This window comes from Hippopotamus amphibius, chromosome 2 (genome assembly GCF_030028045.1).
Source record: "Hippopotamus amphibius kiboko isolate mHipAmp2 chromosome 2, mHipAmp2.hap2, whole genome shotgun sequence".
Lineage (NCBI taxonomy): Eukaryota > Metazoa > Chordata > Mammalia > Artiodactyla > Hippopotamidae > Hippopotamus > Hippopotamus amphibius.
In genome coordinates this window covers 140090246-140104694 of record NC_080187.1, presented here as the reverse complement: position 1 = coordinate 140104694, position 14449 = coordinate 140090246, and the positions used below count along the sequence as shown (strand labels likewise).

General features: G+C 41.2%; 1 protein-coding gene across 1 annotated transcript in view; it reads right to left on the bottom strand.

Moving 5' to 3' along the window:
* The window catches only part of AGBL1 (AGBL carboxypeptidase 1), a 746106-nt gene that overhangs the window by 585475 nt on the left and 146182 nt on the right, over positions 1–14449 (bottom strand). The window contains exons 10-15 of the mRNA XM_057720719.1: positions 10019–10135; positions 8404–8984; positions 6814–6897; positions 6470–6556; positions 3684–3832; positions 2375–2462 (exon numbers count right to left, since the gene is read on the bottom strand). Of these exons, the coding sequence (XP_057576702.1) occupies positions 2375–2462; positions 3684–3832; positions 6470–6556; positions 6814–6897; positions 8404–8984; positions 10019–10135 (1106 nt within the window). The remainder of the gene's footprint in view (positions 1–2374; positions 2463–3683; positions 3833–6469; positions 6557–6813; positions 6898–8403; positions 8985–10018; positions 10136–14449) is intronic.

Below are 14449 nucleotides of genomic sequence, written 5' to 3'. Positions count from 1 at the left end.
TAATTGATTTTTTTAAATTATGAACAAACCTATATTAAAAGTACATGGATTAATTTATCTTATCAAAATAGCTTGGAGATCACTTTCTAAGCGATGATGCTCAGACCCACAAAGCGGTCAGCCCACCTCCTTAACTGATCAGTTTTGCTATCACTTTTTGAAGCAAGTGAATAGTCTGTTCCTTCTGAGTACTCTCTTTTTTCTTTCACCCTCCCATAAATATACTCAGGTACCAGGGCTCGTGGTTCTCTCCACAGTAAGCACCCTGGAACCCCCTTTAGAACATGGTACTAAATCTAAAAATGTAACAGAAAAAAGACTTCTGAGTTCCTGATGACATATTGGAAACAAAGAAATAAGGAGGTAAAGTTCTCCAAAATTAATATATTAGAGAGCATAAAGTCAGGGATGAAGCAAAAAATCTTCTAAAGCAGATCAACTCAGAGATTGTTATAGGTAAAGGGGAGAAATAAATACATTGTATAAACTAAGGCATTCTACCCTAGGAATCGGTACTCTGATTTGGGCTTGAATAGAGATACACGTAACATATCTATCCTGTTGTTAGATCACATTATTGGAAATACGTTAACACAATGTGGTGAATCGTAAAACAAACTACGTTACAATGTAGCAATCTTATCCATTCATCTCTACTGCATTCATGGCTGGAAGATGAAAAATGAATTACATTACTCATTCATGGTTTTCATGTTACCCCTCTGTTGCTCTTTAATCACATAACAATTGTCTTGTTAATGAATCTAAAAGCTATTAACATTAACACTGGCATTCTTTAGTCCAAGGCTCCACTTTGGGATGTCTGATTTCTTCCTTCTCCTTTCGGCAGATTCTAAGTCCCCTTAAGCAGACTCCTTCTGTCCCACATCCAAGGAAGCAACCTCCAGAGAGAGCTATACCCACCCCCTACCCCACCCCCGCCCCCGCCAGAGGATGCTGAATGTTATGTTTGTCCAGTCTCTTACTAAGCTCCAGATCCAAGCCTGCTGCAAACTGGGTCTTTCATGTTTATTTAGGATTACTATTTCTCGAGGACACGAGCAGATATTCTTGACACACCAATGTCCAAATTTATGCTTTCATTATTTTCCCCTGCAGCTGTGGCCCCTATCACCTTGGGGTGATTTTAGTTTCAATCTCTTTGGACCATAAAAGAATCCTGAGAGTCTGTAGATAGGTGGGCCAGAAAGTAATTGCTATGTAAAACCAACAAAATTGTATGGCTTTGTTATTGTTCTGAAGAATGTCATGAAAACACTACCCAGCTCCATATTCTAATACTTCCAAGACTGAAGATTGCTGACTCTTTTATTACAAACTGTTAGCCCAGCTCTGCACTTTATAGACTATCCTTACTTCTATGGTGATGTTTGCCCTTGCATCTGATAGAGCAACAAGATTCCTGACCTTCCTATCTGTCAATGCGCCTGTCTGTCGTCACAGTCTCAAAAGCCAGGAGGAGTAAGCATATTTACTCTCTTTCTCTTTGATACTTGCAACAATCTTGAACTCTAGAATGCCTGATAATATTTTCAGGGGCCTCTTGTAATCTCAGAAACAGATACAACTTACTTTATCCAAGAAAATAAATACTAGCCTATCGGTTTTTATAAGAAACCCGCAACCAGCTAATAATTAATTACATAGTCTCTACCTGTCCCCAGTTCCTATCCTTTTTCTTTGTCTTATGAATTTGTATTTTATTTTCTATCAAAGGAAAATGCACAAATAAGCAATTCATGGGTCTGGAATGCACTTATTTTATCAAAATATATGGATAATTCAAATTTCATTACAACTTTACAGGATAAATTGATGAAACTGGCTACTGATCAAGAGTTGAAGATGAATTCCGAAAATACCTTTCTCTTCTATTTTTTTTCCAAGAAGTTCTCTTGCTGTGGAGGAATAGTTACTTAAGTATATTTGTCACATATTCATGCTTATCCAGTTTGGAAAGCTGAAGCATGGGATGGATAAGAATACGCTAGAATATCTCACAATTTTTTTTCACTGGGATCAATGGAAACAGGAAAAGAAATAAATTAAAGCTTGATGCACTAATCGTAGGTTGAGTCTGTACAACTTCTAATATCTGACAAATTTAAACCGGTTTTAACATGTTTAAATAAGAATAGATGACTTTTCAGAAAATCAAAAAATATTTCTTGAGATCTACTGTGGGCGCCACTTAACATGCTTAGGCTTCTGAAGGACGTGGGCGTTGGCCAGTGGGAGAGTGACAAGCAAAGCAGACAGGCACAGATTGCTCAGGTTTATAAGATTAAAATGGAGAAGCAGGAAACTGAGAGAGAACGAAAGAGCAAAGGAAGCTAACAGCGCTCTAACTTACTTGTAATAACAGATTTCATAGCCCGTCCGTACCCAGGTAGGTCGGCCAAGAAGAGCCTCCTTCACAGAATACAGAGTTGGCTGCATCCCTACACAAAATAAAGGTAGGATTAATCCATGAGGGGGGAAAAAGGAAAGGAGAGCCGTGGTAGGCTGAATAATGGCCCTCAAATATACCCAGGTCTTAATCCTTCGAAGCTGTGTGTTAACCTCCTATAACAAAAGAGACTTTGTAGATATGATTAAATTAAGTATGTTGAGATTCAGAGATTATCCTGGTGGACCCTGAATTCAATCATACATGTCTTTCCAAGAGGGAGGCAGAGGGAGGTTTGACCGCAGAGGAGAAGCAATGTGGCTGAAGAGAGAGATTTAAAGATGCTACGCAGCTGACTTTGATGATAGAGGAAGGGGCCATGAGGCAAGGAATGTGAGGAACATAGCTCTAAAAACTGGAAAAGGAAAGGAAACAAATAATCCCCTAGAATATCCAGAGGAAGCATGGCCTTTCCAACACCTTGACTTAAGCCCAGAGAAACCGATTTGGGACATGTGGACTCCAGGACTGTAAAAGAGTACATTTGTCTTCTTTGAAGCCACAAAATGTGTGACAGTTTGTTACAGCAGCCACATCAAGTGAATACAAGAGTCAAGGCTCACCTTTTTTCTTTCTATAGCAGCAAGAGTCTATTTAATCAGTACAAAATAGAGACAATGTCCTGTGCTCAGACCTGGAGCTATGGGAATATTTTTTCCTAACTCAGAGCCACTCAGTACATTAGTTTACGAGCCAGCAATAACACACAGAATTTCCCAGAAACATTCAAAATAAAGATGGGCTACTAATCAGTCTTTATTCCTCCTCTAAAATTGCCACAGGTATTCAGGAGAATTTAAACTTTCTCCAGAGTTTTCTGAGAGTATAAATCAGAGTTGTCCAGTTGAGTTGTGCCGTTTGCCAGTCTGTGACAAATAGACCAATATATTTGCTTCTGTGGGATTTAGGAGATGGAGAGAAGGGATAAATGAGAGGGCTCACTGGCCTCCAAAAGTTCAGGGTGAAGCAGGGAGGCAGGAAGTGGGGGAAACTTATGCAAGGAATTAACGTTCCATGGCAGAGGGAGAGTTTCCATCTTCCCCTCCCATGGTAGCAATTTGCCAGAGGTTGACAGCTGTCTTGCTGTACCTGGCAACCAAAACGTGTGAGCCCAACTTCCAACCCTTTGCAACCGAAGCAGGGCTTCTGACGCTCAGAAGTGACCTCATTTTTGGTGTTATCGAGAAAGTGTCTGTTCCCCAAGAGCTCATACCATAATTGAACTGGCTGTTGGCCTTCTCACAGTTGATAATGTTGAAGCGGTAAGGGACAGCAGCCCGCATACCGCTCACCTTGAAGTAGAACCACTGCTGGTGCTGCGTGCTGTTCACATCAGCATTGATCAGTAAGTCGTACTCAAACCTGCAACATCAGAAGCAAAAGATCAGTCTTTAAGGGAACTTCCAGCGCTGAAAAGTCTGCACATCTCAGGTTCCGGATGATAAATCTAAGATCCAGGATCTTGGTTGGCTGGTTAAGCTATAGTTATCATCCTTATCTCGCAATACTGGACACAGGCTTTGGAAATTTAAGGAGCAGGGAGCATTGTCCTGTTATTAGAAGAGTCAGTTCTATAATTATAGCCTATCTTCTCGTTAAATGGTAATGAAGTTTCTGCCCAGCTAGAAAAATGCAAGTATGCCACATCCCAGAGAAAATGCGGTCACATCTGGTTGGATGTCTCATTGCTATTTGATGCTAGACATGACTTTTGAGCATCAGTCTCCTCATATGAAAAACAGAAATAGTGTCTAAACTTGCAGTACTGTTTGTAAAGATTAAGTAGTAGAGTATATGTAAATCCCCAGCAAGGCAACAAACATGTATTAGACTAGCAATAAAGGATTTGTCTGTTTGTTTTTTCCCTTTTTAATTGATTTAGCTTCCATGCAATAAGTACACAAATCTTAAATGTACAACTCAATGATTTTAAACACATTCATCCAGATACACCTGTGACAATTCCCTGCACCTATGTAGAGAACAGTTCCAGAACCCAGAAAGTCCTCACGTGTCCCCACCCAGTCACTATGTCTCCAAAAAATTACTTTTTCAAGCTTGAGCAACAGAATTAGCAACGCAGCTTTGGCTTAAACATTATCATCAGGATATTTCATTTTCAAAAATATTCTCATCCCATCCCCTTTGCATGCTCTTTGAGTTGCTATTCTAGAAAGGGTAATGGTTTTGCTCTGATTCATTCATACTCTTCTACTCTGGACCCCTGAGTAAATGGCAGTGTATAGTGAGATCTGTGGAAGGGGAGAGTTTTGTTGAAGATGTAGCAGAGCAGATGCTGTCCAACTCCCTCACATCATCACCATAAGCAGCACACTAACCACTGAGCTCACCACACAATGAGCAAAGCTATAGCTGGCACTATAGTGGCACTCATGAGGACAATTCCAGAAAGCCCATGACCCTCCAATTATCTGCAATGCCCACAATGCTCGCTCCAAAAAGTGATCATAAAAATTCTTTGCCTGTAAGTAGGTTTGTTTTCTGTCCTTTCACTCTGTCACCCAGACCACAACTGAGGGGGTTAGGATTCTACACTCTGGCCAAAGGCAGATATAAAGAGAGAGACCTGAGTAAGGCCAGGAGCTGAGGCACATCCTGGACTGTTCATTGTCCTACTAGGACATTTCTAATTAGGTCTTCCCTTCTGGATCCTTGGAACGTGATAAATGAAGAGAATAAATAATAAAAGCAGGATCTGTAGGAAGAAGAAGCTGAGCTAGAAAACAAGAAAGAGAAGGAGGCTGAGAAGGAATCTTAACACGCCTGCCTTTCCTTTCTCCAGCCCAAACAGCTCAACTTGTATTTGTTTTGTATGTTGGGCCTCCTTGAAATATTTCATGTACCAAAAAAATTATCACTCACCACTTCCCAAAAAGGGAAAACTTCAAAAATGACTCCTTGGGAGGATACAAAACAGGACTGAGCAGTACTGAGTTCTGAGCTCAAGCCATGGTGAATATGCATCCCTGAGTAAGAGCTAATGTTGGCTGAGCACTTACCATGTGGCAGGAAGTGTTCTAAGAGCTTGACGAGAGTTCTGAGAGCTATTTAACTCTCAGAAAATCTCTATGACGAGAGTGCTACTACTGTCCCCATTTTCTGGGTGAGGAAATCAAGGCACAGGCTTAGTAAGGTAACGTGTTTCAAGTCTCCTGGTTGGAAAGGGGTGGAGTTGCCCTGGTAATCTGATTCCAAAGTCTATGACTGCCACACCATTAACTGTTCTGGCCTGTGGTTTTCAGAAGTTCACCCACAGAAGGTGGATTTCAGTATTACGGCAAATATAGCCCATACTGCTATAGTATCAGGAATAACAACATAGCAAGAACAGCAATCTCTTCCGCCACTGGAAAGGAGTTAGAATTCATTTCCATTTTTGATTATTTCCTTCCTTTTAGTCTGTTGCAGCCTGAAACTTTCTTTGCCTGTGGAATCTTTTTCTATCAACAAGCACTCATTGATAGGTTCTGGCAGAGAGGTCTGGCGCTGCCCATTCCCTTGAATAAAGAATGGGCACCTCTCCCCTCTCCACGGGGAGCCCAAGAGTTTTTGCCACCTAAGCACACAGCTATGGGAACAACAGACATGGGAAAGTACAGGAATGAGGAATCCTGTATACCTTTCCGTGACAATAGAACCAGCCCTGGCGTCAACAGGAGTATAAACTTCCCAAAGGGCTCTCACACCCGAATACAAGCCCATTATTTGACACATAAGGTGTATTCATAATAGTTTACCCCTAGTCTCCATTGTGTTGACATCAGCTAGTGAGTTCCCTGGTGGTGTGCCAGTAAATGTTTAACAACGGACTCTCAGGAAAAACCCTCGCTGGCTGTGTTTGCTAGTTTTCAGGGTATAAACACCCCCACCATGGCAAGCTATCACTGTGAGGCCCCTGAAAACAGAGTAGGGGAAACGTAGTCACAAAGAGCTGGCTTGAGCTGCCAGGAGCTACCCCCTGCAGCTTTCCTTACTTACTCACGGACTTGGATGGCTTTGCGAAGATTTCCTGACTCAAACTGGGAGAAGAACTGTAAGCAGTCAGAAGTGGCATCTTGCAAAGGCCTGTAATGAAGTAAAGAACCTATGAACATAGAAGTCAGTGCTATTCTTGGGCACAGTTTGACATTTCCAAGAGATAAGCTTTCTCTTACGGATCTTTAACCCGAATTTTCACAGTGTTGTTTTTAGGAGAAGGAACGGATTACTAACTTAAAATATTCTTATTCTCGTGTCATTAAAAGGGTATTCCATACTCCTACCACCACCACCCCCACCCCCAGCCCCACCCCTTCATTCCACTGATGTTCAAGACCACCTACCAAGGCTCATCTAGACTGAAGACAACTTTATTTATCACATCGCTTGGTTGGATGAGCCTCCGGACATCCTCAAATATCTTGATCCTGGAAAGGAAAAATTGGAAACATTCTAAGGGCTGGCCCTCACTCCTTAACCCATTCATCCTATGGTCATGTGGGAAGGGCCTTGGGAGTCATCAGAGAATTATGAGAGAAAAATGTAATAATGCCCTAATCTTGAGCTGAATGAGTACAAAAAGCATGGTCCCTCCTTCCTTTTCTTCGTCATCAAAAAATAAAACTACACTGAGTAGTAGGGATGTAGGAAGCAGTGATACCACATTTTAGTTTTAGGAGGATTGTCTACTCAAAGAAGAGTTTTATCAAGAGCATTTGGGCTGAGGGACTTTGAAGCCTCTGGATGTGTGAATAAGAGGGTCCTTTGCACTAAGACTGTTTTGAAGGAGATGTTAGGATTGCTGACTTTTAGCATCCTTGAGATCTGGGAGGCTCCAATAAGCCTTTGAACTCTTGTATCATTTATACTTCTTGGCTCTGTTTGCTCCAGAAGACGATGGTCAATCTTCTGTCTGAGAAACACCAATACCTGGGAGATTTAAGTAAGAGGGAAGAAGGATACCCAAGAGATCTTTCAGATTCCCCCCTTGAATTTCCAATCCAGGTGTCCGGGTGGGAAGAGCAAGGAGAAGGGGGAGGGGATGTCAACATGAGGCCTGAACTCAGGGGGAAGATGTCCTGTCCAGAGCGGTGCTGTTGATGGGCCAGGCCCCTGCAGTGTGTCTCTCTGGAACTTGAGCATGGAGATAAGGTCAGAGGGTGAGGTCAGAGATGTCAGCCAGGAGACCAAGTAGGAGCAGGTTTTGGGATCCACAAACGACTTGCTGATGAACTTGCAAATAAGTGAATAAAACTTACTGCTATGCACACTTTGCTCCATAGACTTAGTGTATGCATACTCAATTTTTTTCTGGGAAAATAGTTTTTTCCTTCGCTTTAGTGATTTTCTTTTTAATCTCACTATGCCTATCCAAAGGCAAAGCTCTGTTTCACGCATCCAGGGAATAATCCATCACCCAATGTTTCTTCCCTGGAGGATGCACTTTCTTTTCCTTACAATCCTCAGTGATGCAGCAAAACTATTCCCCAAGCCAAGTGAGGTTCTATTAGGTTGGGACTATGGGATGGAGGTCCATCATCTCCTCTCATTAACAGATTGGATTCCAATTTGCAGTGAATGAGACAAGTGATCCCAAATAATCCATACTAGGTTTTTCCTGAGAACCTTCTCTTAAGGAATGATCTCAGTATTTGGAGAAACTGGATAATCTTTCCCTCTTGTAGGATTTGCAATGGATAGGGGATAAGGGGTAGCATTAGAATCATCTAAGAAATTCATCTAAGAATAAACACATGTCTACCACTACTTTACACTTGGCTCTGAAATGTCCTAGTAGGGAGGCAACATGTTCCTGACTAATTCTCACTTTCCTGAAGGTAACAGAACTATCTGTACAAACCATTCTATCTACCAATATACTAAAGAAGAAAAAATATATATATAGCTAGCTCCCAAGTTAGTAGCACCATCACCTTTGGACTCCACATTTACGATCCAACATGGACTGGGCAGAAAGAGGTGGATGATGTCCCCAGAAGTCAGGAAATGCCATCATTGTGAAGTCAGCCACAGATCTGGTTCTTCTGGCTTTGGCCATATAAAGATAGGGGTCATGGAAGGCGATATGCTTCAGATATATCTGCAGTAGCTTATCCATTAATTCAGCAGTTTCTCTAGGTTTGGTGGAATTGGAAAAGGATGCGCTTATCCTTGGGCAGGAAATCACATCTATGTCCCAAGCATCCTCTTTGAAGGATGCCTGAATGTCTGAGATTTCACTTCCAGAAGAACCTATCCCAAGAGCACTGGATTGTGCATTTTGGTATGGGTTCATTCCAGGTCCTTTTTTGGAGGTTAGATGTATGTTGGACCTCCCCATCTTCACTCTGCTTAGAAGGGAGGTCTGGACAGGGACTTCTCTTTCTTGTCCCCAGGAGATTTGGTCCTTATTCAAGCAAAGCCCCTTTGGGGAGGCAGCAGTCGGAATGTGGTGGTGATTGGCATACTGAGTCTCATCAAAGTTCAAATCATCTTCAGGTTTGGACTCCAGTTCCTTCAGGTTAAAAGTGGAAAAGAATACATCAGTGTTTCCTTCCAGGTAGAGAATACAATCAGATCCCTGTCCTCACTCTCTGGGCACAGAACTAAATATAAATCTTGTGCTGCACTGTAAAGCTTTTTCCAAGGTCAGTCAAGGAAAGCCTCAGCTTCAAGAGTCAGAAAAATGGCAGAATCCTAGAAATCCATAGGTGTAAGGGGCATTTGGTGGGTCTAGTACAATTCTATGCAGTACATGAATACCTTCTATGACACCTCCAATAATTTACAGTCTTGTTGAACAACTCTTACAGAAGCTTCCCTGCATCCCAAGATGGTTCCTTTTATTTGAGGATCATTCTGAGTGTTTAAAAAAAATTCTTCTTTACGCTGAATTAACATTTCCCTCACTGAAATTTTTACCCATTAATTCCCTTCTGTTTTCTGGAGCAAAATACAATATGCTAACTCCCTTCTATAAGTGACATAGTTTGTACTATTAGATGTGGCCAGATTCATGATTTATTAAGAATCATAAGAAAATAACGGAGGTCCAAAAGCAGGTCTAAATTTTGGTGGAAGTAAGAGCAGCAGAAGCAGCAGCAACCAGCCAGCGGATTAACATCACCATGTATAAGGTTCTTGATTTGTTTCTACTAACAAAGGAACCCTAGAATCAGGCTGGTCACCTCCAGAAAGCCAACTCACACAACCTTTCCACTTTGACAAGGGAACGATTAAATCTCCAAAATTTTTCACTTGCTTTTCAGTGTGGGAGATAGGCACCTTGCCCACCAGACAACAGGCAGCAGTGTGAACCTTCATCTTCCTTCCTAGGTGTCAGTGTCAGACTGTAGAACCCTCGCACGCATCCTAGCTCTGCCACCATCTCACATTTTAGTTTAGCCTCTGCTTCTCTCTCAAAAAGAGCCCAGAAGCAGATTGCTAAAGATGAGCTATGCTTTCCATCTGGAGACCTGTTTGGCCTCCCAGAGCCTGCAAAGAACCTGTTAGCCTCACCAAGGAGTAGAAACATGGCATACATCCTACCTCAAAGCTGCAGGACAGCTCAAGACACATCGCCTTGTATTGCGTCAGTTCCTCTTCCGGTCGATCAAGACCAGGTTTGGGGCTTAGCTTGTTCACATCTGTTTCCAAGTCATCATCCTGCAATGTAATAGTCAAAAAAATATGTCACAATCAGGAGAGCCATCATGAGAAACATCAAGAAAAGCTACAGATGTGATTCTTCAGAATCCTGGGACATAGTTTCCTTGCCTCCAAATTATAGTGCTAGCCTACTCAAGAATAATTTAATATGTGAGGCTGTATTTTTTTAAATAAAAAGAAAGAAGATTATAATTTTTCTCAGCATTCATGTCAGTATTTATCAGGGTTCATCATAAATAATTTATGTAAAAGGAGATGAGCTACATAAACAGTGAAGCACGATATACAAGAATTGCTCTTATCTCATCACCACTTTCTTCAATATAATCGTAATTGTACCAATTCATCTATCTACCTATTTAGGTTATTCTTCTCACAAACATTTAATAAGCACCTAGTATGAGTGGGTACTCTCCTAGGTACTAAAGACCCAGCGATAATGGAACAGACTAAGGTCCATGATTCCATAGAACTTGCCTTCTAGTGAGAGAAGGAAGACATAAGTAAGAAAGCAAACAAATGACCAAGGTAACTTCAAACAGTAATAAATGTCATGGGAAGAATGAGAGTGGGTGGAGTGATTGTGAGTGAACCTGGGGTACAAGAAGCTGAGGAGGTTATATTTAAACTAGACCTAAATGACAACAATGGCCAACTAGGCAAAGACTTAGGGAAAGAAATTAACAGAAAAAGAAAAAAAAAAAAGCTTAAATTTGCTTACAGAAAGAAAGTGACCGAATGTATACACCCATATACAAGAATTTATATATGTATAACTGAATCACTTTGCTATACAGCAGAAATTAACACAGCATTATAAATCAACTATACTTCAATAAAATAAATTTATTTTTTTTTTAATAGAAAGAAGGTGGCACAGACATATATATACTACCAACTGTAAAATAGATAGTCAGTGGGAAGTTGTTGTATAACAAAGGGAGTTCAACTCGAGGATGGAAGATGCCTTAGAGGACTGGGATGGGGAGGGTGGGGGGGACTCGAGGGAGGGTGGGGAGGGAGTCAAGAGAGGGAGGGAATACGGGGATATGTGTATAAAAACAGATGATTGAACTTGGTGTACCCCCCAAAAAATAATAAATAAATAAATAAAATTAAAAAAATAAAAATAAATAAATAGAAAGAAGGTGGCTGAAGTATAAAGAATAAGAGGAAGACTGTAGGAGTCAAGATTCCAGAAGCAGGTACAATGCTGAGCCTTCCAGGCTCCGGGGAGGAGGTAAGTTCAAGGTAATATCTGTCTTTTCTTCATTGGGCTGAATAATCCCAGACCCTTTATTTCTTCTTCTAGATCATCATTTCTTAATCATTTCACAGTGATGGTGACTCTCCTCCAAACACTTCTGTATTTTCCGAAGGTTATAGAATCTTACAGAGAAAAGGCACTAAGAATTAAACAGTTCAATCTCTCCATCTTTCTGTGCCTCTCCTAGATCAAGTTTCCCTAATAAAATGGGGGAGGGGAGGCAATCTACCCTATATATTAGGAGTCTATTTTGTTAGTGAAGGAAAAACCTGATAGTCCTGAAAGCCTGGATTATTCTTCCCTAAATGAAATAAATGTGAACAATAATTGTTTATATTCCTGATTCAGGGGATAAAATGCAATATTCCATCCATCTTCTGTAATTTTCCTCCAAACCTTAAATTAAAAGAAATATAGATCCCATGAGGTTGATATAATGATATTTTCAAAAACAACACACACCAGGCCCATACTCCTTAGCCTAGTATTAGAGATCCCAGCACTTATCCTTTCCAGCTTTATCTGTCAGATCTTCCTTGCTTCCACCATCTCTGTTACAGCCTCAGCCAAGCCCCAAGGTGGCACCAATAGAAATGCAACCCGGCAGGCATTGAGAAACATCTCCCCACCAGCAAGTAAGGTTGGTATGTCTGGAATGAGGAGCCTCAGGTAACCCATGAGCTTCAGCCTAACTAGGTGACCTACGCAGCCTTAGAGCAAGGGTTAGCAAACTATGCCCCACTGCTTTTTTTTTTTTTTAAGAACTTTTATTGAGATACAGTTAACAGATAGTAAACAGCATATATTTAGAGTGTACAGTTTGGTATCCCAATCTCCCAATTCATTCCCCCCCAACCCTCCCCGCTTTCCCCACTTGGTGTCCATATGTTTGTTCTCTACACCTGTGTCTCTATTTCTGCCTTGCATTTCCTCTTTCATAGTTGTTAGCATTTGCCTTATGTATTGAGGTGTATGGCCCACTGCTTTTTGTTGTAAATAAAGTTTTATCAGAACACAGCCATGCCCATTCATCTATATATTGCCTGCAATGGCTTTCTCAGTATAACAGCAAAGTGGAGTACTTGTAACAGAGACCATCTCTGGTCCTCAAATCTTAACTCTTGGCCTCTGAATCTCCAGGCACTCAGACAGGTTGTCAACTCCTTCTGTATTTTATAAATACCACTTATATTTATTTAGGGGTGGGCCAGCTTCTCTGTCCTCACAGCAACCCAAACAAGCTTCATCATTTAGGATTCTGGTAACCATCTAATCCAGATAATGCCCTTCCTCCTCAGATTGGACGCTTCCAATATTGACTTTTCCCAGCCTTAGATTGAGTTCAACATCCTTTTGAAGGTGCTGATTCAAACTCTGGTAGAGACAATCCCCAAGTTTACTAGATTGAATTCTTTGAAGATAAAAAACTATGTCTTATTTGCTTTTGTATCATATTAACATCTCTAAGAACTCAGTATGCTGCCCCACATATGGATCACATCCCAGAAAATACCAGAAATAAATAAAAACTTTAAGAGGAGGAAATGAGGGAAGAAAAGAAAGAACTTGAATTCACCCTCTATGTCCTCCTCTTCTTCAGAATCTGTTCAAATCTAATGTTTGTGTTCATTCAGAAAAAAAATATGGCCAACTTCTAGTTTATATTTGTTGTAAGTTTCTCTTTTCTTATGATGACATTCGGTTTTCAATCAGAGAACAGCACCTGACTATCTACTCTCAAGACCATATACAGATATAAGTTCCTTCTCCCAATTTTTAACTAAGATTTTCAAATGAAAAGGCCTGGGTCAGTTCTCTGACCAGAAATAAATACTCCTGGTTTCTTCCCACATATCTTGCAGCAAATGCTGCCGGGTTCTCCAGGGAAAAACCAGTCTGCTGGGAGCACCACTTCCCTGACTCCTGCAACACCCCCAAATCAAGCCCTTACTCTGATGTTCTGTTTCTCTACAATGCATGCTCACACACGTCTCATCTTCTCCTTGGCTTGAAAGCTCTTGATGAATTATTTCTAGGCCCTCCCTCATTTGTCTTATGCCTCCTTCCCAGCTGGATTTATTTGTTTGTTTAGATTCCACCCCACCCCAACCCACCATCATCTGCAGAGCTGTGGTAGGGAGACAGTCTGAAAGCTCTCCCCCAACCCCACGCTGTGTGAAGTCAGGCACCAGCCAGCAGCTTGTTCCTCCACGTCAGATACAAGAGGCGACTGAGGCTCCGCATCAAACACTCAGTTATCAAAGAGCCAGCAAGAGGGGAGGGAAAGTGGCATTGATAAATGACTGCAGCAGCACAGTATTATTCAAATAATCCAGCAAGTCCTCCATAGGCCTGCACCGGCAAGCCACAGCAAAGAGCCAGTTTGCTACCGATGACTTCAGAAATGATTCTATTTATAAACAAAACCCTGAGCACACCAGAATATCAATAGCAGCCTTAACCCAGAGACCTGGCTAAGAGGTAGTCCCTCTATGTCTGCTGCCACCATTAGCGAGGTGAGTGATTATTATGATAGAGGACACAAAAAGTCTCTTTCTCTCTAAGCAGATATGTAGGTGAAACGGTATGTAAAAAGAAAGGAAGGGAGGAAGGAAGGGAAGAGGATTGTTGGATAGTAGATAGGTAGATGATAGACAGGTGATAGATGATGATGATAGATGATAGATAGATAGATAGATAGATAGATAGATAGATAGATAGATAGATTTTTAATCCAGATTTCATCTCCAGGAATGTCATAAAAGGTAGCATTTACTTCTCAGTCTTATTTTGCAGCTGTCAAAACTAAGGAATTATAACTTGAAGGGACCTGCCCAAATCTATGCCCACCAACAGACATGGAGACAGAATTATAACTTATAGATAAATTATCATTATTCTAGAGCAGAGGTTCTCAACCACAGGTGATTTTGTCCCCCAGGGATATTTGGCAAGCCCTAGAGACAGTTTTGGTTCATGACTGCGGGGCAAAGGGATGGATGTCACCAGCGTCTTGTGGATTGAGGTCAGGGATGACGCTAAAC